Source organism: Dermacentor silvarum, chromosome 1, assembly GCF_013339745.2.
Source record: "Dermacentor silvarum isolate Dsil-2018 chromosome 1, BIME_Dsil_1.4, whole genome shotgun sequence".
Lineage (NCBI taxonomy): Eukaryota > Metazoa > Arthropoda > Arachnida > Ixodida > Ixodidae > Dermacentor > Dermacentor silvarum.
Window position 1 is genome coordinate 119,016,746 of NC_051154.1, and position 24,282 is coordinate 119,041,027.

At 47.8% G+C, this 24,282-nt stretch overlaps 1 protein-coding gene across 5 annotated transcripts in view; it reads right to left on the reverse strand.

Annotated features, from left to right (window-relative positions):
* Nucleotides 1–24,282, reverse strand: part of LOC119435914 (enhancer of mRNA-decapping protein 4-like) — a 149,986-nt gene that overhangs the window by 59,509 nt on the left and 66,195 nt on the right. For 4 of the 5 annotated variants that reach the window (XM_049660879.1, XM_049660881.1, XM_049660878.1 and 1 more), the window contains 3 exons: nucleotides 19,496–19,658; nucleotides 14,318–14,347; nucleotides 11,389–11,479 (listed from right to left, as the gene is read on the reverse strand). In XM_049660879.1, the coding sequence (XP_049516836.1) occupies nucleotides 11,389–11,479; nucleotides 14,318–14,347; nucleotides 19,496–19,658 (284 nt within the window). The remainder of the gene's footprint in view (nucleotides 1–11,388; nucleotides 11,480–14,317; nucleotides 14,348–19,495; nucleotides 19,659–24,282) is intronic. The other variant, XM_037702609.2, reaches the window with a different exon arrangement.

Consider the following 24,282-nt stretch of genomic DNA (forward strand, 5'->3'; position numbering starts at 1 on the left):
CCCTTGCACTAGGTAGCTACAGCTCGAGTACGCTAGCTGAACATGATGCCTGTCGCTAAACGAGACGGCAGCTGTTAACACGTGTTCTCGCTAAGCTGGCCGGAGCACCACGAGACAAGTATCGACCGACCAGTACCACCCCAAGGCGCAGCAATTACTTTTTCGGCTGGTCAGGGAAGACTGCGCCTCTATGGTCAGCGTAGTATTTACGCCAGCTCAGCGTTCCGCTGGGGAAATGTTTTTAGCAGACGTCGTTTCTCGTCAGTTCTCGATCGTAGCTATCTACAGATCTCGTCCATTCTTGCAGGCGTTCAATGTCATTTGGAGCTTTGAAAGTTCCGAGCGTTTTCCGCGCATCACTTATGTCCGCTGTTACAGTTTGGGACGAAGCATCAGTGCCCCATTTTCGATAATCAGTAAACGCATACACAACGAACACTTACATCGTAGATGAGCAATGGAGGAACTGCAGAACTTAGAAGGGATGATTCTGACTGTGTGAAGCGAGCGGCAGACTCTGCTCTACTCTGCTGTTCCGTCTGTCAATGTCTCCCCAAACGTGCCGCAGAAATTTAATTAAATTTAGTTTTCCCGCATGGTAGCTATGTATGGCATACTCTGATCGGCACTTTTTATGGTGCATGATAATAAAAATAAACAAATTCTCATTTTTAGTTACGCCGAAAAATTTGAAAAAGCACCAAGTGCACTTTTCTATATGCGCATGGGTATGGTTGCAAATCGTCTGCTCTTTCTATATGCGCCTGGCTACAATGGCAGATCGTCTGGTCCTTCAAGTGCTCTTGTTACTTGCTTTTATTGCCGCATAAAAAGCATGTGATCCTAAATTTAAATCTTGAAAAAAATATTTATACCATGACAGTCTACAGGTCTTCTATTTCTTGAGTGCAAACCTCGCTGGCGCAAATCTTTTTGCGGCATCCGACAACCCAGCGCAAGCGGCCAGTAGCAGATGACGCCAGGTGCCATCGAAAAGCAATTTTTTTTTCTTCCGTGACCGCGGCCGCGCACACCGCTCCGACCACGAGAGAACTAGCTTCTTCCGTCTCCGCAAGGGGCGCTGTGCCAACGTTCACCATAAAGCCCCTATATATAAAAAGTAGCGCCATCCACTTCCCTCCTCCGTTCCACTATAGGCCGTTTCACATGGTGCGATTGGGGCGAAAAAAATCGTTCTGTCGCGCACGTCGCAGAGCGATTTTCGCTGGCAGCTTTCACATGCGTCTTTGACCGCGCGATTTCCGTCGCAGCGACGCCCAAGGTTGCTCCCTGCTCACAAAGTATCCATGACGGCATCGTTAAATAAAAACATGGAAACTAGTCAAATATTACAATTTCATATTATTTTTTGAAAATAGAATGGTACGCAATTTTTCAGCCCTTAAACGCGTTGAGACTTTGCGATCACTTAGTCCGCAGCTGCGGCGAGTGAAAATGCTGCACAAACCGCATAAGCAGTGCGGCGTGGTGGGGTGGTTTTGTTTTGTACACTCTAGTTGTGTTGTTGCAGTACGATGGAAGCCACAACTCTTCTCCTGGAGGAGTATTTGCTTCTCCAAAAGAAGCTACTATTAGGTGTGAGAGTGCCTGGCACAATTTGTAGCAATGAAGACATTGACGATGGCAACGATCATGAGGGTACGTGCCGCATGTTGAAGGCGGCGTCAGCTCCCGACTGGATAGCATGCAGCTTCTCTTTTTGAATGAATTGTGCGAGCTGGAGAAAACAAAAATTGTTGACGAAGCTCCTGAGCCACAGGCGCTGGTGGGTACGCTCTGTTAAAACATTGAAACTGGTGCGCAACATTGCTCCGCTGAGTGCCTATTTCGACGGTGCTTGCTGTTACGTCACGTTGCTCCGCCCACATCGCGCCGATCGCTGCGACTCAGTGACGCAAATTCCAACATGTTGGAATCCCGTCGCGGAGAGCCCGCGACGTCGCAGCGGTGTCTGGGCAACGGAATTCGCTGTGTCGCTGTGTGAAAATCGCGCCATGTGAAACGGCCTTATCGCGCTCGGCGCGACCAGCGCGATCGAGGCGCGATATCGACAGTGGCGCCGCCTGCGTCGGGCCTGCTGTGGCAGACGACAGCTAACGCGCTACCAGACGAAATCCAAGAAAAACTTCGATCGCGCCCAGCGGAGAAGTTTTTAAGGCGCGATTTTGCTTCGTCAGTCAGTAAGTGGTCTTAATAATGCCATTTTGAAAGTAGCAACGCGACGATGCGAGACGGCGCAAATATCAAGTGTACAGCAAGCGTTTGCGCACGCCGGATGGTAAACAAAAAAAGCCTTTTGCCCTCGCCTTGTCGGTTGCAGCAACTTAAGGCGCAGCAGCATGCTATCACAACGAAGTTCTTGTCCCTAACACGTTTGATCTGCTTGTGCATACAGCACTTTCGTCGCACAGGCCCGAGAATGGCAGTCGGAGCGCACTGGAAAAAAAAAAAAAAAAAAATACAAAAGCTCAACGCGTGCTTCCACGTGACACGGATTGGCCAATGGGGGAGCGGAGGAGGCTGGGGCGACAGGAGGCGGCAAGAAGGAAACGCCGGGGTGAGCACGGTGGCGGCAAGATCTAAGAATGGCGCTACTTTTTATATATAGGGGCTTTAGTTTACCACCAGCGCATGTCCTCCACTCCCAGCATGACATTATCATGACAAGTGCTCGCGCTGGCGCCGGTCCATAGTTTCACCTCCTGTTATCCTTTTTCCATTACCCCAAGTCACGCTGCCTTAGACGTTAAAGCTGCCTTAGCGTTAGATGGAAAAGAAATGTTCCGCAGTTTTGTTCCCAGTGGCTCAAACGAAAGAAGTGGAAACAAATGAACGGCTTCACGGGCGAACGAAGCTTCATGCTTCCGTGTTCGAAATAAACAAGCTTTTCTTTTATAACAATGGGCTTCTTCGATTTTCGGAGTTCTGGCAGCCCGCTTGGCAGCCAGACGGCAGCCAGTTCCAGTTCTGATAGGAAGTCACATGGGCTAGGATCCCAAGACAACCTGGAGGTCCCCGAAATTTGCAAAATCGAACGCTGGGACAATGCTGGCCGTGGGAGAAATGTAAACATGCTCCCAGCATGGCAGCGACCAGTGTGGGCGGCGCGCGCGCGGCGTAGCCTGCCCATTTCTGCGTTGCCACCTCGGAGATATATAGTTGCATTCAGGAATACGATCACTTTCGCGAGATTTCGCGCGACTCGGCACAGGTCGCGCACTGTGTAGCTCACTTTGCAGAGCGCAACAAACAGCGTGCAACGCGTCCGACTCCAAAACGCCAAATCGCACCTAAAGGCTCATTCACACTGGCGACTTGAGGAGGGCGCGTGACCATTTGCGACTCGCGAACAAAAAGCGACCGAAGGCGACTGATGTTCACACTGGCAAGCCCGGCTGAGCGCGACCTGCAAGTCGCAATCCCGGACATCTCGTTCTTCAGTGAGAATTCTAGGGATCTACGCAGTCAGCGCGCACTTCGCTGGCACTGTGTAAATTGGTTTCGCGTTCCGGCAACTGGATTTTGATTCGAGCGAACAGGAAGACGCCGTCCCTGTGCTGATGTGGTCCGCCGGGGTGTCAGCTGTGGCAGCGCGGAAGCCTCCGAAGAAAACGCGAAGCTCGTGGGCGCGCCCGTGCCTCCGCTCGTGTGAAGTGACCGGCCACGCAAGCCGCCTCCTGCCCGAACTTTGTGTGCATGACAACTAGTATTATCGAGAGAGAGCAAGTTGTAATTTCTAGTTCGCATTGCGTGTTATTTGGTGCATAATATTAAAGCAAAGCTGTTCACCCGCTGTTCACCTTTGGGTGGCGTGCTCATCCAACGAACGGCAGCTGGAAAAAGGGTTTGTGTTGTGCTTTCTTTTCCTGCTGTTTAGCTTCCAGCGAATGCGACCGCGTACATTCGACACGTTGCTGCAACTGCTGCGTCCCAGAATCACAAAACAAGACACCAATTACCGGCCTGTAGCCTGCATATCGTGACGCGGGCATTGCATTTGGCGTGGACGACGACACACATCACTTTCGGCGCGGCGCTGATTGGTTGAGCAGCTTTGCGACCACGGTCGCGCGACTGAAAAATCGAGCAGTGAGCGACTCGCCCAAAATGGTCGCTTTTCTCGAAAAGCGACCATTTGCAACCAACTTGGTCGCGCGACCACTGTCAGTCGCCGGTGTGAATGAGCCTTAAGTGATCGCTTGATCACGGTAGCCACCGGCGACATATGACATCATTTGACAAGACACAAAAAAGCAGGATATCGGGTACGTCTAGTCAAATGCATAAAATTTAGTACAGGCTTGAAGTCGATTTCAGAAATTTTGTTTTGGCTGATGGTGCTCCTCTTAATTCTGCTCCTCTGCTGAAGGAGCTGAGGCTGCGGCTGGCGCGTGAAAATGCACACCGCCTGTACCCCCGAGAAGCATCTCGAAAAATAGTATTTGTCGATCATGAGAGCAATCAAAAAGCTAATGTACGTGTCATTACTCATCTCAACCAGTGCATTCCTTTAACATCAGTGGCCTATATATATATATAGTTAGAACGCATCGGTTTCGAGCCGCCATCCAAGATACGACTGAGAGACGGAGCAAACACGGGTTAGCAGCGATGCCTACGCCAACTGCAGAAAAAAAAAAGACATATAACCGCAAATACGCAAGTAATGTGAAAAGGGATACCACCAGAACATTACATGAACCGAAAAGGCAGCGCAATGTGCGGGAATGAGCGTCTACAACTTGCACGGAACACGATGAAGATACCATGCAAGCATGATAGCGCAGCGCGCTGCTCACGTCCGAGAAGAAGCATTCACGGAACACAAACAAAAGAAAGCTTGAAATGGTTCGCCGCCACTCGTACGGCACCACCTCGCAAGGCGGAATGGTGCGTTAGAATCCTAGTAAGATAACGCTAGAAGTAATGCAATCAGCAATCCACACACCACGCCGACATCGGGAATCGCTCCGAGAAGTACGCGAGTCCAAAAGCACACCAGTCGGGGGCGGCGCGCGCTATCGCTCGCGTTGTAATCCGTCAAGTCCCCACAAAGATGGAGGTGAGCGCTCATCGCCTCTTTTTGTCGTCTGCTAGCCAGAGAACTTCCAGAGAGCGGCCAGACCAAAATCGTCCTGGCTGATTCTGGCAGACCACGGGAAGCCAGAAGCTTCTGACATGCTTCTTGTTAAGAGTCTTCCACAAAACCCAGCAGGATGCTCTCTATGCACCTCAAGGAGCATGACACCCTTAATTAAAAAAACATCACACTATTTGCCTCCTGTACTTCTGTGTACATGATATTCCATGCTCATTGTAAAACATCGCTGCTAAATACGGCAAGTATTCACATTATTTTGGAAAACTACATCCTCATATCAGCTGACTTGAATATTTAAAAATCTGTGCAGTGTTTGCTTATGGTCACTTTAGCCCACTTACACAATTTTAAGTTTACTTTTGTTGTACATAGTTCAATTTACATAGCAGTGTGATAAAGCAACCCCGGCAGGAACTTTTTTTTTTTTTTTTGTTCCGCAGGAAGCATTTGAAGGTGACCAAATTTAAATACTCACAAGATATTTATTAACATGCCTGCATCCTGGGAAGCCACATTGAGGTCTACACTGGTGCTGCCGCTTCAAAATTTAAAGTAGAGGCATTTGCATGGATGAAAAGCTCTGAAGAAAATATTCAATTGCAACTATTTTCGTTTGTTTCATTCTGAAGTGGGAGGATGGGGAAAGGATAACGTTCTGGTTCTGTTCATTCAAAAATAACTTAGACTTTTTTTTTTCAGTTCAATCAGAGTCCTTCCATACTTTTCTGGTCATGAAACTCCGCCGTCACGCTATAGGAGAGGTTCATACGCTGCGCAAAGCTGCCGCGACGCGGCGCCACTGCGCATCGGAGGGCATCGTTCGCGTACCGAAACGCTTGCGCAGTGCGAGGCGAGCTGAGTTATCGGGTGCGTTCTGTGCATGTGCTGCGCTATTTTTCGAGTGCTGAACTGTTTAGTTGAAGTGGCGGGGTGGGACAACGATGCCGAACACGTGTTGCGTTCCGGGTTGCCGTTCCGGGTACAAGGGCACGACCGAAAAGGTGTCGTTGTTCCGTTTGCCTATTAACAAGGAGCAGCGCGAGTAATGGAAGCGGGCCATACCGCGGCAGGAACACATTTGTTTCATGCTTTGTTGCAACCTTAATTTGTGTTATGCTAGTGTAGCGTAGTTCACATCACAACAATAGCGCCTTCACCGCGACAATCTATGAAATGTATAACATTAGAATTCCTTTAAATGCAAGTGTTAACAACAGAATAATATGCATTGTTTTATTTTCCATTGTCCTTTAGGCTATTGATGGGCTACAATTCTTCAATTGCATGTACTTTTAAGTATATAAGCAGCTGTAAGTAAGGAGGTTATTAGCACACTGTTGTTAGCTGTATTTGCATTATGATTTGTTGAGCAAGTTGTGTGTGCATGTTTAAGTAACAGCTGAAGAAGTGGAATGGTGGTATCTCTAACCAGCAATTTTTTTTTTAATTGCTGTATTTGTGATGTGGCTACTTGTGTTCGTTTTAGAGTTGTTTTGATATGTGTTATGAAATCCTTATGCTTTACACTTTCTTGTTTATAGAAACAATCTTATGCATTGTGCATTTATTGCCATTCATTTGCTGGTGTTTGTTTCCTGCCCCTTAATACATATCTCTCACATTTGATGTTTTTTTCTTTATGCTTATTATATCAGATTATTATATCTTTATGCTTACTATATCAGTGCTTTTAACAACTTCTTGCATTGTGAATGGTGGAACATTCATCACCGGACACCTCTTTGTGCTGTTTGTATTTCGCTCCACTTATTTTACATGATAAATAAATGATCATGCTTGTATGTTGTTTTTGCACCAACACGTTTTATTTCTTTTCTTAATCGAATTATAAAGCAGTTTCTTTTAATTTTTCGACCATGATAAGCCGGTGATTACAACATTTTAACATCCTGTAAATAGTTGCGCATTAAGAACCATAATACCTAGTCTCATTGTTTCTGCGTGGAAACCACGAGCAGCTTGAATAAGTGCTGGGCTTACTGACGCTTCTAAAAGACTGCTTGCTAAGGCAATTGCCTAATTACAATACAGCTGGTTTCAACTGTGCAGGTCCTAACACTTCACGTTGGTAAATTTGGTAAAAGTTGGTAAATGCTGTTTATGTACGTTTAAGGAGTATTTCTTTTTCGTTTTATTAACAGCGATAAATCGCTCTCGTCCAAGGAGGTTTAAAAAAATGCTGGAGTGGCAGCCCCCGCAGTTTCTTACCAGCACAGGTGAAGCCACAGTTTGCCTATACTTCTACCAGAGTCCTTCCATCTTTTTCTGGTCACGAAACTCCGCCGTCACGCTATGGGAGAGGTTCATACGCTGCCCAAAGCTGCCGCGACACGGCGCCACTGTGCCACATACATAGGGCATCGTTCGCGTAGCGAAACGCTTGCGCGGTACCAAGTGACCTGAGTGATCAGGTGCTTTCTGTGCATGTGCTGCGCTATTTTTCTATTGCTGGACTGTTTAATTGAAATGGCTGGGTGGGACAACGATGCCGAACAAGTGTTGCGTGCCGGGGTGCCGTTCCAGATACAAGTGCCTCTTTGTCCTGTCTGTATTTCGCTTATTTTACATGATATATGATTGTGCTTGTATGTTGTTTTTGCACCAACACGTTTTATTTCGTTTCTTAATCGAATTATAAAGCTGTTTTTTTTCGACCATGATAAGAATATCGGGACTGGTGATTACAATATTTTAACATCCTGTAAATAGTTGCGCATTAAGATCCAAAATACCTAGTCTCGTCATTTCTGCGTCGAAACCACGAGCAGCGTGAATAAGTGCTGGGCTTACTGACGCGTCTAAACGACTGCTTGCTAAGGCTATTGCCTAATTACAATACAGTTTCAACTGTGCAGGACCTAACACTTCACGTTCGCCTTAATCCATTGCTAAAAGCCACACCGAAGACATTTAGTAGTGAATTTTGTCTTGCATTTATCCTACCTAAATCTCCTTCAGAAATGGCATCGTTTTGGAGAGAAATCTGAAGCGCACGGAGCAGCTCAATTTTCTTTTCATTGTCATTAAGTATTCTACAAAAGCAGCCTTTTGCAATAACAATTTCATACTTTTGATCTCCCAGATAAGATACTGCCCAAAGTTTAACAGAAAGTGAACAGCTGTGCTCGGTGAACAATCTGGCGCTATGCGCAACGGAGAGTTGGCGCTTACTTACGGGTGAGTGGGGGTGCAACAGCCCATATGTTTGCATCTGGTGATAAGTGGGACCACTGGCGCTTTGTGCGAATGCGCGGTGTCCAATTTCAGGCAAATATTAAACAGCGGAGCCTACCGAAGTGTTGAGGCAAACGGCGACGACGAAGAAATATGGACCGAGACCGCCCGAACGTGCACAGCGGACGCATTTCGACAGGGGCGAAATGCAAAACACCCGTTTATTTAAATTTAGGTGCATTTTAAAGGGTCCCAGGTGATCAAAATTAATCCTGAGTCCCCCACTACGGCGTGCCTCATAATCGTATCGCCCTTCTGGCTCAAAATCCCAGAATTTTTTTTTTTTTTGGTCCGAGACCGCCGCAAGCTCCATGTTATGAGCGACTTTTTTTTCGTCCCGGGCGCTCATATCATGGCAGAAGACGCAATCAGGCAGTTATTTAAGCATGTGGAATGTTAAAAATAGTTACGTGAAAGTAAACCGACGGTTGTGGAAGTTGAGAAAGCTAGAATACCGAGGCTGCCCATCACAACCACAGCGGTAGCGGCGTTCGCATGCCCTCCCATGCACGGTTGCGCCTCTAGCGGCGGGCGCTGGCTCTAATGAAACTGAGGCGGCAGTTTTGTGAACAGAAAAGCATGGAAGGACTCTGACTCAATTATGGTTGAACACCCTGCTGCAAACATGATATTCACCTTTTTTTCAGATTAGGATAAATATAAAAAATGGCCAACTAATACCTTAGTGTTTTTTTTTTTCATTATGATGCATATACAGCAAACCACATGAAGTCAACAGACACTGTAGGCAAGGATGAATGATTGGCCAGCTGTCTGCTCCTAAGTTCATGTATTATGTGATGTCTGCCGATGAAAGGATCCCGTGGCCATAATGGTGCTAGTTGACACTCCCAAGGCTAGATCTAGTACATACCTAAATAACCAAGAAAGCGAAAAGAAAGGTGGCCACAGCAGTACAGTAAAAGCTCGCTAATTCGCACCCCGTTAATTCGAATTTTCAAATAATTCTAACTAAGTGGCACAGTCCGGCCATGCTCTATAGAGCCCCATGTATTGAAAAGCTCGTTATTTCGAATGCTCATCCGGCCCGCCACGGATAATTCGAACTGCGCGTCGCCGTAGGCAGCTCGCAGTCTCTGCTGTTAAGCAACAGATGGCGCGACATACACTATAATCATCACGTGTTTTTAGGGGGCAGCACTTGCGTTTATTCCCAAATGCTCTGCCGCATCGTCATGGACAGCGGGATAAGCTGTGCATTCGGTGGCAACCCAGAGATCGGCCATTCTCTCAGTCGCCAGTACATTTGCAGCGTCTAAGCCTACGAGTGTGCCGTTGCTCCCTTTTGTTCTGTACGCGTCCGTCGCAGACCGACACTGCTTGCGTGCCGCTATGTCGTCGCGTGGAAAGTACCGCGTGGAAACAGAGCCAGGATATCCCACTGAGTGGCCCCATCATCGCAGTGAAGGCGGCTGATTTCGCGCAACGTCTGAACGTCTCTGACTTCGCCGCTTCGGACGGATGGTTTCACAGCTTCACGGACAGACACGACCTCGTTTTCCGCAGTGTGTGCGGTGAAGCCAAAGCCGTAGACACAGAAACCTGCACAGTGTGGCGGAATGGTGCGCTACTAGACCACCTGAACAGGTACGCACCATCCGATATTTTTAATGCCGACGAGACCGCCTTGTTTCTTAAACTCTTACCGGACAAAACGATCACGTACAAGGGGGACATGTGCGCAGGCGGCAAACGTTGCAAAGAGCGTGTGACGGTGTTGCTTGCGGCCAACATGACTGGAACAGAGAAGCTCCCCCTATTTGTGACAGAAACCTCGATGTTTAATATCCGCACGCTGCCGGCCGACTATGCAGCAAATAAGAAGGCCTGGATGACGGGCGAGCTTTTCAAGCAGTGGCTGAGGAAACACGACCGAAAATTTGAGCTCGGCCAGAGGCAGATTCTCCTCCTCGTCGACAACTGCTCGGCACACAAGGTGGAAATTGAATTGAGAGCCAGTGAGCTGGTTTTTCTTCCGGCTAACACCACTGTGGCTCTTCAGCTTATGGATCAGGGCGTTTAAAAAATTTGGAAAAGCTTTTAAAGATGCCACGTTCTCGAGAAGTTCCTCCTGTGCTCCGATAATGAGAAAAGCGACACCGTGACTCTACTCACAGCCCTGCACATGCTTGTGCCTGCCTGGAATCAGGTTACCACAGAAACAATTGAAAATTGTTTCCGGCACTGGGGTTTCGGAGCCCTTAACACAGATGCTAATGAAGTTGAAGAAGACGTCCGCGCTCCGGTTCATGTACGGGAGGTGCTCGGCGATGTGGACTTCAGCGACTACGTGAATGTCGACAGCTGTGCGGCGGTCTGCGGTGCCGTGACCGATGATGAAATCATCGCCCAAGTCTTCGGCGAAGACGAAAAACCCGCCGTGGACGATGACGCGAATGATGAAGATGATGTTGGTGAAACACCAGTACAACCTTCGTTGGCACAGGTGATGGACGGACTGAATCACGCCCGGCTTTCCTTCAGTTTCAAAGAAGGCGAAGACTATGCTTTCCGGCTCGTTCGAGCTCTGGAAGATAAAGCCGCAGCAATCGCTTTCAGAGGGCAAAAGCAAGAAACCATTACGGACTTTTTTTGCAAATAAATGTACCCAGAGGTGCTGTGCCTTTTTTTTATCATCAAATGTGGCCTTTTCTTAGTCACTTTCGTTAGTTCGAATTTCGGTTTATTCGAACTTGTTAAGTGTCCCCGTAAAATTCGAATTGACCTTTTTCTGTAGCTCAACGACAAAGCATCCTGCGCAAAGTGTTGAAGATGTAGGTTCTCCTCCCGCATGTGGCAAGTTATCTTTTCATCCATTTTCATTTTGCTCATTCTTATTTCTACAGTTCAATTTCCCCAATGCTTTCCCTGGCTTCATTGTCTGTTAGCTTTAATTGGGTGTAACAAAAAAGAAAGAAAGAAAAAAAGAAAATCAGCACTTCGCCTCCTCGTATTTATATACTATATTAATCACTTGAAACAACACTCACTTGGTGGTCATCCAATGCAGGCGCACCAGTGTGCCTTCCTGAAGCTTCTCAGAGCTACGATCGTCATCCGGGGCATCCGATTCCTGAGGCTCTGTAAAGCAGATGAGCAACTTAAAAAAAGCAACCCTGCCACATGATGAAACCAGTTTTTAGTGGAACCTGAAATACTAAATTGTCTTAAAGCGAAGCCTTCCTTCTTTCGTTTCTTTCTCACATGCCCATGCTACTAGTAGTAGTAGTAGTAGTAGTAGTAGTAGTAGTAGTAGTAGTAGTAGTAGAAGCAGTAGTAGTAGTATTAGTACTGGTAGTAGTAGTAGTAGTAGTAGTAGCAGTGTAGTACTACTACTATGTGAGTAAACGAGAAGGCCAGCAAATCTGGCCACAACGGTTAGGCTCGGCCAATTCGTGGCCTCTAATGGTGCACTAGTGTCAATGCGATCTCAGAGGCAGCGCCTTGCTACGCCAGCCTGCGCAGCGCGCTGCACTGAGAGAAGTGGGTGCCTCAGGTCTTTTACACCGACGCATGTACCTGCATGCAAGCAGCAGCTCACCGTCGCCATCACCCTTATCTAATGCGCAGCTATGTGTGGCCTCCGAGATAGCAATGGTGTGTCCTGAAGATTGCACCAGTGCAATCTCAAAGGCCACAACCAGCCCATGCCTGGCTGCACAAGCCTGCAGGTTCACAGCAGTGATAGAGAAGTGTGATGGCGAGCTGCTGCTTGCACACAGCAAGCCAGCGATGAGAAAGACCAATTTTGCTCAAAAGGCGTATATGATGGAAGAGCTTTGAACTGCCACACCAAACAAGTTATCAAACCCCATGAAAAGCGATATACCCGGCACGCAACAGTCTTTTTTTTTTTTTTTTCAGATAGGGGTGTGAGAATACCGAATACTAGACTTCAAATTGAATATTCAATCCGATCAGGAAATCAATCAGGAAATTTAAAACGAACTTTATGCTTACAAATTCTGTGCAAAAAAATTAGGGGCAGCTGCACACTAAGTGGTGCGAAGACTGGGCAAACAGCGAAGCTGGTGGGCCTTCTCTAGCTTTAACTTCTCTTTCCTTTGCTTAACTTCGCTTGGCTGGTTCTTAGACAAACTTAGCCGACCCCCAATATTGGGACGATACTCGGGGTCGGCGCACAGTCTTGCAAAGGCCACTTTACAGTCTGACGTAGCGTTGATGCGCGAGCGTGCTCGGCACGGGGACGCCACGCATGTGAAAAGCACAGCACTCTATAGTCTGGCGCGAGGCGTGGCCGAAGTATCCGGCATTCGTCGGCATGCCCCAGCTGCAGCCGTGGCGTCGAGATGCCATGCTGCATTTCGCGCCGGCCTCGTCACCCATAATGGACCGCATCCGCACCTCGTCGAGCAAGATGGGCTGATGGATACTAAGCGGCACGGCGCACACGTTGAACTATAGAGGGGTCGGTTTTCGTGCCTTCCATAACCACGGCTATCCACCAGCCCATCTTGCTCAATGAGACGCGGATGCGGTCCATTCTGGGCGAGGAGGCTGGCGCAAAACGCAGCATGTTGCATCTCGACACCGGCTGCAGCCGGGGCATGCCAACGAACGCCAGATACGCCGGCCGCACCTCACGCTATGGCGAGGATAACCTGGGAGAGGGTGGTAACCCCGCAGAGCGATGACGTCAAGTGCGTCGCCTAGCAACGCCTAGCACCGGCTGTGCAAGGCAGCGTTGCTAGGCAACACGCGGTGACATCGCCAGGCGCAGTTTTCTGCCAACACTCCACGACCCAACCAATAGCTTAAACAGCTCTGCTGCTAAAAACACTGTGCTGCATGTCCTCAAGAGGCAACTCACATTAAGTAACAAGAACAAAGCCAGCTATCTGTAACTTAGGCAACTAGGCATCGAGATGTATAGTATACTCTACCCTTATTAAAAGGGCACACTAAATTAGTATGCCAGCATTGATAACTCGGTTCATAAATGAAAGTCTAGAAAATATTTTTCTGTCGGTAGAAATTAAGTCAAATGGAATCAAGTGCTTTTCTCTTACCGTGAAGCTGGAAAAAAATTTAGACATCCTACCTACCAATGAGGTTTTCAGTTTAATAGTGGGTCATACTGTGCTTAATGGCGATGTTCTATTATTTAGAAAGTTTTGCTTTCAAGTTTTCACCCAGGAAACAATAGGGTTTTTCCATCTTTATGGCAGGTAGTTTCTATGGGTTATCAGCTCGTTAAGGCCAATCTGTGCGACGGACAAAAGTGGGAATGTGCATCACATGACGATCGGCACCGCTCCGTGCAGTCATCGCCACCACACCGGTCGACCGTGTTTGGCGCGAACGGTAAAGAGTTCTCAAATAGGAAGGCCTATGGCAAGTTCACATGTTACAGAACGAATGCAGGACAAATGACAGCTTCGTTGAGACAGTGGTATGCATCCCACCTAAATTGAAGCCTCTGGTCATTTTAACTAGTCATGAAATGCGGGAGTGAAAGCAGAAACAGATATATAGGACCATGCGAAGAAGCTGCTACAAAAATGCCTTGTCATTCAGTCCACACTTGCGAGAATCAACAACCATGCTTAGTTTCTGGTGGGCTAGTTGGTTAATGATGCAATATGGCAGCGCGCGTCGCTACAAGGACGTAATACAGCGCTCGTGTAGAGTGCTCCTGTTTGTTTACTTGTGTTACGTGCTTGTATCGAAGTGCTTTGCCAGATTACATCATACTAAATTTGCATGAGGAAATAAATTTAGGGCTCATCAGAATTTGAGAGCTTTTGTTTTGGTTAGTACCACACACAAACATTATTTGCAACTACTGAGGTGAAACGAACCAAAAGTACAAATTAACAACCCGCAGCAACAAGATGCAAACACACAATGAAAATGCCCAAGCAGAATGCATGGTCCATGTTATGAGCATTCCCTTACGTGCAGGCTTCTTCACTTGGCGACGAGATGCTGTAAATGTGGGGGTTAAGAATGGAAAATGAAAGAGGAGACTAAGCACAATAAGAGGTTATATAAAGTTACTACACAAATACCATAACTGCTGCTTCACTCTGTAGTGAGTATTCCATAGCGCAATGATGGCGTTTTTTAAAGCTATAGATTGCAAGAAATATTTTCCAATATCTGAATCACTGGAGAGCTGGCAGTTGCAAGACCCACTACAGAGCAAAGCAGAACATACTTGTGATCCAGATGATATTTGCCTGTTAACTCATGGAATATAGCTCCATCCCACAAATATCACGACTAACGCCAAGTGAAATTTATTATTACAGCATTTGCAATGCCATACATGCTTCTACGTTGAAACTACCCCAAAATAATTTGATTATTGGCCAATAAACAGGTTCCCAAAAAAGTACAATGCAAGACGGATGCTAATGATATCAGTCAAACACCGGCAGAAAAAAAAAAATGTCTGTGTTGTTAAGGTAAATTCACACAAAGAAAAAAAGCACAAAATGAGTGCAGTTTATGCATCGCTTGATTGGCAGCACTGTTCCTGTACAGCCTGATTTGACTATAGTTGCTGCAGATGGAAAAGGAGTAGGTAAGACACCTGCTTTGGTTCAGGATTTTGTATTGCCTGCTTCTCAGACCAACTTCCCACTCTTACAGTGGCCATGACTGAGCTAGACTTCGCACAAGCACACACACGATTGCCTTTACCCAAGACATGAGGGCAGTTGGACCAAAAGTTGCATAGCCCATTCACTCTGGATTCTGTGAATGGCTCTTAGTAACACTTACCTTCTCATATACTTCAACTAACTTTCTCAATGCCTCACGGTTATTTGTAATACCTAAGTAAGGTCGGTCCACTGATTGAAACGGCTGGGTATTAAAGCCAAGGTTACTGTGAAATGGTGAAGCTCGTATATATGTGTACATAACAACCATGTTAATTCGACCCCCATTAATTCGGAAAGTCGGACAATTCGGACTCGTGCTCTGGTCCCAGCTGGCGTATGCGTTCTTCAATGAAATAAACCACATTAATTTGGACGCACAGTAGCCGACAGATTTTTCGGACTCCAAAAATTCGGACTTGTTGGATATTCCGGACTTCATAGATGTACCGGCAGCATTCCCATAGATTTTTCGGACGAATCTAGGTGCCGATTTTTCGGACGAATCTAGGTGCCAATGTTCGATTTTCCGGACTAAATCGCTCGCTCCGAGCCACACTACCAGATCTGGAGGCCGCCATGTTGGATTTTCCGCTGGCTTAGCCAGGCTTGGCTTCCAGTGCCCCCCTGCATAGCCTTCACGATTGGTACACGCATCCTCTCGTCTCCGAGGCCATGCCCGCTCTTCCTTGGCCGACAAAAGGTGCCAAAAAGCGGCACTTGCTTTTATAAGTTTCGGTTGCGCCGTACGCTGTGTGCGGGTGAAAGCTTGCGAGGGTCAGCCAGCAACCGCAAATTATACTCAGTCATGCGAGAGAGGAGGGCGGCCGGAGGCGCGCTCGGACTTCGTTCGCTCGTGGGGCACAGGGAGAAGGCGGCGGAGACGGTGGGAAGTTGCATTCAGCTCTTGCGGCTGCTGCCTACGGAGCTGCCGCGCAGGCACCGTATCTTGAAAGGGATCTGCTAAGTGGCCGAAGTGTGCGCCCGCGATCTGCGATGGGTACAAAGGGCGTGCGACGAGTGCCACTAGCTTCGTATGCGCCGTTTTTTTTTTCTTCTTTTTTCGACGTTCGCGTTGAAGCGAGAGAATAGACAGCGCGAAGGTCAATTTGCCCGCGGTCATCGAGCGAGATGTGTTCATGTAACCTGTGCGCGCGTGACACCGTGCTTATTTAGTTAGTAAGCGCATAATTACAACTTTATACGGCCGATAAAACTAACACCCTTACTTCGTATCGCTGTCAATTAATTTGCTATCGCAATCGATGCTCCGCCTTTTGGGCGAAACTGCGACATTTTTCTTAAGCTGCTGCTCTAAGCCTAATAACTTTTTTCTCTTGGGGCAGGGGGGGGGGGGGGGGGGAGAGTTTTTTGGACTGTTCGGTTTTTCTGACTGCTAGATTTTTCGGACTATATTTCACTCCCCGCGAAGTCCGGAAAATCGATCAGCTACTGTATTTGGCTGCGCATTGGTTAATTAGGGGTGCGATCTTGGACGCGTTCCAAAATGGAACGGAGGCGGTCCGTTCCATCGAGCCGCACACGATTGGTCAATTTGATCGTCACGATTCAAATTGACCAATCGTGTGCAGCTCACGGTTTAAGTTGACCAATCATGTGCGGCTCGATGGAACGGACCGCCTCCGTTCCATTTTGGAACGCGTACAAGATCGCACCCCAGGACAACTCTCGAAGCTCAGCGAGCATGGAGCGCCTCAAGAGAGCAAAACGGCGCTACCGTCTAACCGAAACGAAGCGGTGGAGTCCGCATCGCCATTGTAATAAGCGGAAATCATACGTGAACGACAACGCCAGAACAGTTCGTGTCCATTTGGCCTTTAAAGCATTTATTCTCGATTTACCGCCGCACATAACACCGTGTTGGCCGCGTGCCTTCATAACTGCATTGTCGGTTAGAAGCACTTCGATTTTAAATTTATTGCAGCGTGCTTTCTTTTGACAGGCAACGTCGTGAACTGCCGATGATATGCAGCCGGGTCAGCCATCTTCCGTTTCAGCGACGAGTCAAACGAGGCTGAGAAACCAGGTGGCCAGGAAAACTTCGACACAGCTGACAAAGACGAGCACGAGCAATTTATTCCGTTGGCAGAACTGCATAGAATGAGGGACCAGCGAGTAATCTGGGAGCAGTGCCATAGCAGCGCTGAGAGTGGGGTTGGCGTGGTCCATTCGTGTTTCGAAGGGTGGCGCGGTGTAGAGCTATGGGTGCCGCACATTCGTGTTCAGAGAGGTGGAAGGGTGATGGGAAAAAGGTGCGCGAGGCTGGCAATGCAGCCTCGCGCACCTTTGCAGCCTCCGATCGTGCAGCCTCCCGATCGTGCAGCTGCTCGAATTTCTCTTCCCCCTTTTCTCTTCAAGAATTTAGCATTCCATTACGTTTTGACACGGACACCCAGAAGCCAGACTTCATCGATATAACCGATAATGCGGCATCAGGGCATTCTAGTAAGTGGGTTATTTCACAATAGAAAACACAAAAGTTGACGAAGCAGCCGCTTCTCATTGTTAAGACCGATATACAGTAAAAGCTCGTAAATTCGACACCCGTTAATTCGGAAATTCAGACAGCTCTATTGGTCCCGGCCAAAGTGCATGTTAGTCTATGGGACCAAACCTTCATTAATTCGTCAGAATTCGGCCCTGCACCGCTTAATTCGGACAAATGCTCACCCCTGCCGCTACACAAAAGTGTGATAAAGTAGCGCTGGGACAACTGGAGTGAGACTCAAAACCTGAGAGGCATCGCCATCAACTAGTGGGGGCGATCACCGAGCTTCGGTGTACTCTTTTTTCGCTCCACATCGCCTTCGACGCCATTTTCCCTTGTGTCGTCAAGTTGGCACCATCTTTTCTAGCGGACCATCTCTTCTTGTGGAGTTCTTTTTTTTTTGTGACCGTGTTTGCATGCCACCACCATCGGGCGCTACAGTGATGGCGATGCCGGCAAAGCGGCAGAAGTACCAAGCCAAGAACTTGGCGACTAAAGTGGAAATTTTGCAAGCTCTGAAGAACGGCAAATCGCAACAGCACGTTATGACCAAGTACAACGTGAACAGGAGCACGTTGGGAACGTACGTGAAAAATGAACAACAGATTCTTCAAGCCTTCGAAAGCTAGAAGTTTCATGCTTCAAGGAAGCTGTTGCGAACCGCAGCTCATCCCCAGCTTGAAGAAGCTTTGCTCCGGTGGGTTACTGACTGTCGCAACTCGCATCTGCCTTTGAGCGGACCTCTCATCATGGCACAAGGTGAGAAGTATGCTGCAATGATGAACATTGAATCGTTCAGAGCGTCAGAAGGATGGTTCGCGAGGTTTCAGGAGAGACACGAACTCGTCTTCAGAAGTGTGTGCGGCGAAAAGGCCAGCATTGATGAAAGCGTGACCACCGAGTGGAGAAATGTGAAGCTGCTTGAGCACATCGCCTCATCGCACCTCACGAGAAGTCTCAGAGGCGCTTTTAATAATGGAGGACGTTTGCCTGAGCAGTTCCGATAGTTTGCGTGCTGTTGGCCACTTCGAAGAGTTAAGAAAAATTGTATGTCAGCCAGAATCTGCGCGAAAAAGCAAACGACTATAATAAAATACTTCAGCAAATAAAGGTATGCTTCTCCAATGTGATTTTAATGTTGTTTTTCCTGTTCATTCGTTAATTTGGCATTCGGATAATTCGGACATTTTCCCCCGGTCCCGTATGATCCGAATTAACGAGCTTTTACTGTATTCGTGGCTAAGGGCTCCTGAGCACGAGGTCACGGGATCGAATCCCGGCCGCGGCGGCCGCATTTCATGGAGGCGAAATGCAAAAACGCCTGTGTGCTTGCATTGCAGTGCACGTTAAAAAACCTCAGGTGGTCAAAATTAACCTGGAAGCCACCGCTACGGCATGCCTCATAATCAAAACTGGTTCTGGAACGTAAAACCCCAGAAGGAGAATAAGTCATAAGTGGGTTCAACTGTATATACACAAACACCGTGAACCCTCGTCATAACAAAAAAGTATATAATGAAATAATGGATATAACTAAGTCGCATTCCCCTCGAAATGCTCAAATCAGACTCAAAGTGTAGTGCACGCAATAATAGAAATCAATCAAATTGAAGTAATTCTGGCTCCCCCTTCAACTTTGTTATAACAAGGTTTTACTGTATATATGCATGCTTTTCTGCATGCTCCCCCCAAAAAGACAGCTGCCAGGAAAGAGGGGGGGGGGAGAAACCTATGAGACCCCCTCAATCTTCACCCCCACCCACCCTCCTCGCCAGTGCTACACTGGCAAAAACTTAGAATCATAATTGAAATTTTTAATAATCACACAGCCCTATGATAATGTTTGAATACTGCAGTTCGAATACTGTATTGCGATAAACAGCAGTGCCACTTTTTTATTGCTGTACATCTTTTTTCTCTATCCCATGAGGCACAGCAAAGTATCAAAATGAAACTTGCCTGCATCAAGGCGATTAACATGCTCCGTGTCAGTGGACGGCTTAAAGCGACACCGCACTGCTTCAACCACTGTGAAACTGAGAACGGGCAACACCATTGGAAACAGAGCAAGGGTCACCAGCTCAGCCTTGGTGTCTTGTTGTACCTGACCAACATACATGACCTGCACAAAACCCATGGGAAAAAGGAGCACTTATTGTAACCTTTTAGGCAGGCATCATTGTATCAATTAGACATACTTAAAGAATACAGATGTACAAAAACAAATGTGCAGTGTCCATCATATGTGCATAAAACATTTAAAAAATTCTAATGACTGCAATTTTGCTGTCACCTATATAGTAGCTAAAGTATTGATGCTCAAATTCAGCTAAGAAAGAAAACTGACTATCACTATGCCTTAACCTTATGCAAGAAACCAAAGCAAATTTTACTGCACTCCTTGTGCACTATATGACATTTTTTTATGAGTTTTATTGGTGCAAGGGCAATAATTCAACAATTACCATAGCATACTCACTGCCTGTGCACACATTGAGATCAAAACCTCAGTTCAAACTACACTGACACCATCGGCATACATACTGTATTAGCAAAACTATAATGCACTCTTCCCCTGTAGCTCCCTGCTTAACAACGCCCCCAAGTGCTTTATAAGGGTGCGAAGGGGTAAAGTATGGCATTCAACTCGCAGCACCCTTGATTTCTTCTGAAGTTAAGACACCTCCATGTGATAAAAAGGAGCCAAGCAAGATTCAACAGATAAAGTTATTCTACTGTGCATATGCACCCATTTAACAAATATTTTGTTTGTATTGCTTGTATTTTTCTGACAGCTCAGCATACTCATGTTAATGGAAGAACTTGATTAAATTTCAGATCACGTTAGGATGGGCCCTGTTTTATATTCAAGGTCGCATAATACAATATTATATCTTTAATTCAGATTTCCCAAGACTGCAATAAACGTTAGAATTACCTGAATTATTGAATGCACCAAGAAAACAAAGGGACGCTTACAGATACATTCCTTAATCTACTTAAATCCATTGGTATTGTTTCTATCTTGGACAAAATCAGTGTGGCAACTGCAATTCCCACCTTCTTTTAATTGATAAGTGTTTGCAATGGCCTCGCGACTTTCCAGTGTGGCAACAGCATGAGAGACATCTTTACTCAAGTAGATTATTTTTTCTTTCACTATGAGACCCACATCCCAATTATTTTGTTGTCATTGAGTCAACCAGCGACTAATCATCTATTGCAATGTACCCAGCGAGCTTGAGCCTCACTGACCACAGTAGAATTGCTTTTCACCATCAACGACTTCCACGGTCTTTGCAATCGCACACCTCACACTGAATCCAAATGAAACCTGTGCTCGCCCTAAACAGTGCAGACGAATCCGTAATCACTATCGTCTCTATCACAGGTGGCAACCACCCTATTCACACAGAGGCTTTGAAAGCACACTTTAAACTGCATAGACTGAAATCATATTGCCATCATCAATCAAGGAAGTTGTTTGGATCGAGGTAGGTGCTTTCCCATGCCTCGTCCCCTAGCTCGCACGTTGCGCTTAGCTTTATCTCCGGGAACCGCCGCCGCAACAGCAGCATGGCGGACACGGCTAGCACGCCGGAGCTAATTTCCCGCGCAAACAGTGTTTCTCCCTCCCCGGGATTGAGTTACCGCGCAAGAACACGTCACCGGGACGCGCCCTGATTAGCCTCCTGATTGGCAGCCCCCGGGCACCCTCTCCACCCGAGCTTCTTCCGCTGAGCGCCTCGGCAGATGCTCACAGGCCCGCAACGAGTTGCTTCAAGGACTTTTGATCTCGCGACTCCTCGTTCTCGCGCTTGGACCACTACCCGGTTAGCCCTAGCGCAGCGGGCGTGCGTACTCGATCGGTCTTGCGGTGAGGCTTTGCCCGTAAGTGCCGTGACTGTCGCATTGTGCTGTATCTTGGGTGAATAAACCTGTCTCTGTTGGTGAACTGACTCCAGAGCCTTCTCTGCGCTGTGTCGGAGAATCCATGAGCCCTGCCATAGCGCCTTTGTGCGTTGCGAAGTGGAGGAGCGTCGTGCCCTTTCCTGACCGACGCTCGTCGGGTGAGCCTAGTGCAAACCCATCTCCACATAACTGGCGCCCAACGCGGTTTTGGCATGGCATCAGAGCAGGCCCTTTCATGGCCCTCGTTCCTGCTAGACCCCCTGGCTACAAACTTAATGTCCTTCAAAGCGGACGACACCGGTAGCACGAGGTAGGCTCGCCTTCACGACTCTCTGCTTTCGGCCACTGGGAGCGATCCCTTCCTTGGAGCGCCCTAGGTGATGTCGACAACTCGGATGTATACGCTAGTCCTATAGCCACGCCAGTTACGTGTTTTCTGAACTGTTTGAGACGCGAGAGGAGCAGGTGCCTACTAGCCCCTCCGACGTGCGGTTCCCGTTCACTGGCCCCCTTTTTGTCCCGAGCACAGCACAGTACCCCGTGTGCCGCATCGGAGCGACCCTGTTTAGACGGCGGCACGAATACGCTCACCAGCCTTCCTTTGTCCTGAGCATCTATCACTGTGCCATGTGCCGCACCAGAGCCACAGCACTCTGCCGGTTCGTTTGTGGGCCTTTCCCTGCCCCAAGCAAAGGCTAGTGTCGCACCGGAGCCACTCAGCTTAGGTGCTAGCACAAACTTGCTCACTGGGCTCTCTTTGTTCCGAGCACAGTTTAGTGCCCAAGGTGCCGCATCAGAGCCACCCCGCTTAGATGCTCGCACGCATAAGCTCGCAGGCCTACCTTTGTCCCGAGCACCTTTTTCTCGGACGAATGCACCGTGGTGCAGTCTTCACGCTCTGCCGTAGGCGCGAGCTCGCTCGCTGGCCTCTCCTTGTCCCGAGCGCAGTCGGGAGGCAATGTCAAGCGCAAGCCAACCCGCTCAGCCAACAATGTCGCCACGTTTTCCGACTACCGCTTGCCTCATGCGTGCCTCATGGGCACACATTGAGCGGATTTGGTTCTTTGTGCTCTCCAGAAGTTTGCTTTAGCGAAGTTTCCCGCACATTTTTTTTTTTTTTGAGCAAAACACAAAAATCGACTATGGACAGAGCATTGGATTCACCGCTGCAGCTGCTCTTGGTCAAATGCTGTGGACAGTACATGCATCCTGAGACTTCAAATGGTATGGCATTCTCTGCTACTTGCATTTTGTGCGAGTTTCGCGAGCCAGCAAAAGAAGTGCAGCACTATAGAATAAGCAAACTACTGAAACATGAAAGCGCAGGCAGCGCAGATTCGAGTGAGAACGAAAGAATTCGACCGCGTGCGTCGCTGTCAAAGGTAAGGTCAATGAGTTATTTTTTCGAAATATCAAACAGCACTAGACAAGTAGCATTTTCTTCTGTCTTATAATGCAATGCAATCATCTAATTACCAGTGGTTGAGTACTAGCGACAGAATTATAACGAGGAGAACCTACGTCATCGGGCCAGCACCTGAATGTCACGACGAAGTCTCCAATCGTGTCCTGCATTTACCTGAATTTCTCAATTACTAAAGCTCTCTTCGCAATAATATTGATGCCTTAGACATTCTCGAGCAATAATCTATTACTTTAGCTTAACTTAATAGTTCCCTTTAGTGTCCCCTAAGAAGCCATGAAAAATTACGTCCACCACCCCCGCTACTGCTGTTTTTACCCTTTGCGTAATACATTTGTGGCTCAACGCTCTACTCGGTCCTCTCAATTGACTGGTGTAGCCAAATACCGTAAAAACCCACGTATAATACGGACCCGCATATAATACGAGGTGTTATTTGGGGATAGCAATAACGAAAAAAAGTTTTCACCCGCATATAATGCGAGCGAGGAAAACCCACAGAAATCATTGAGAATCTAATCTCGTTAACACGAACACGCTTAATTCGAACTGACGCTGTGGTCCCGTCAAAGTTATGTGTATTGATATGGGCAAAAACGTCCGGTAATTCGAACGTGAAAGCATTTGCGACGGTTAATTCGAACATACGGCGCACCGACAATGCCCTCAGCAGCACTCCAAATCATGCGGCGGCGCCTCCGACCGGCATTGCTCCGACTCCGCCATAGAGCAAAAGCTTAGGATAGACCCCTCAACGCCACGCGGAGAAAAAGAAAACGGAAAAAAAAAAAAAAAAAAAAAACGCGCGGCGGCAATTACACTCTCAAACAGCAAGGTCGCCGTTTCACCGTCACGCCTTGGCCAACTTCCCGACAACGGCAGAAAACGAAACTTCAGGGAAAGGGCTAAGTTGGCGCCGCGCCAACGGGAACTGCGGCGGGCGCGCACGGAGCCAGTCAAAGGTGGGGGGAGCTACGAGGGAGTTGAGAGGGATGGCGAGGGGAGCGACTGCTACCAAAGCGACGGCACTGCCAAGGCCAAATGCGCTTATCTGCCGCAGTTGCAACGTTGAAACTAGGATGTCATCCCAGCCACGAACGCTGCCCCCGGTGATGCCGAAGTGCCGCCCTGCGGCGCAATTTCCAATGGCCTCGGCAGCTAAAAGAACTTTCCTTTAAAAGGCAGCTGGGTACTACTTTCGCGGTCCAGACATCGTACGAGATAGACTACCGAACGTGCCGATTCTTAGCATGGTCAAAATGGCGCCCATTGAAAGCAGCAGCAGCCTACAGACGCCACCGCAAGATGACGCATACTCCGCTACGAGTCTTGATGATGATAGCAGTGAGGAAAATCGAACCCGAAACTGCAAATTTTACGCTGAAAACATTGGGATCCGCATATAACACGA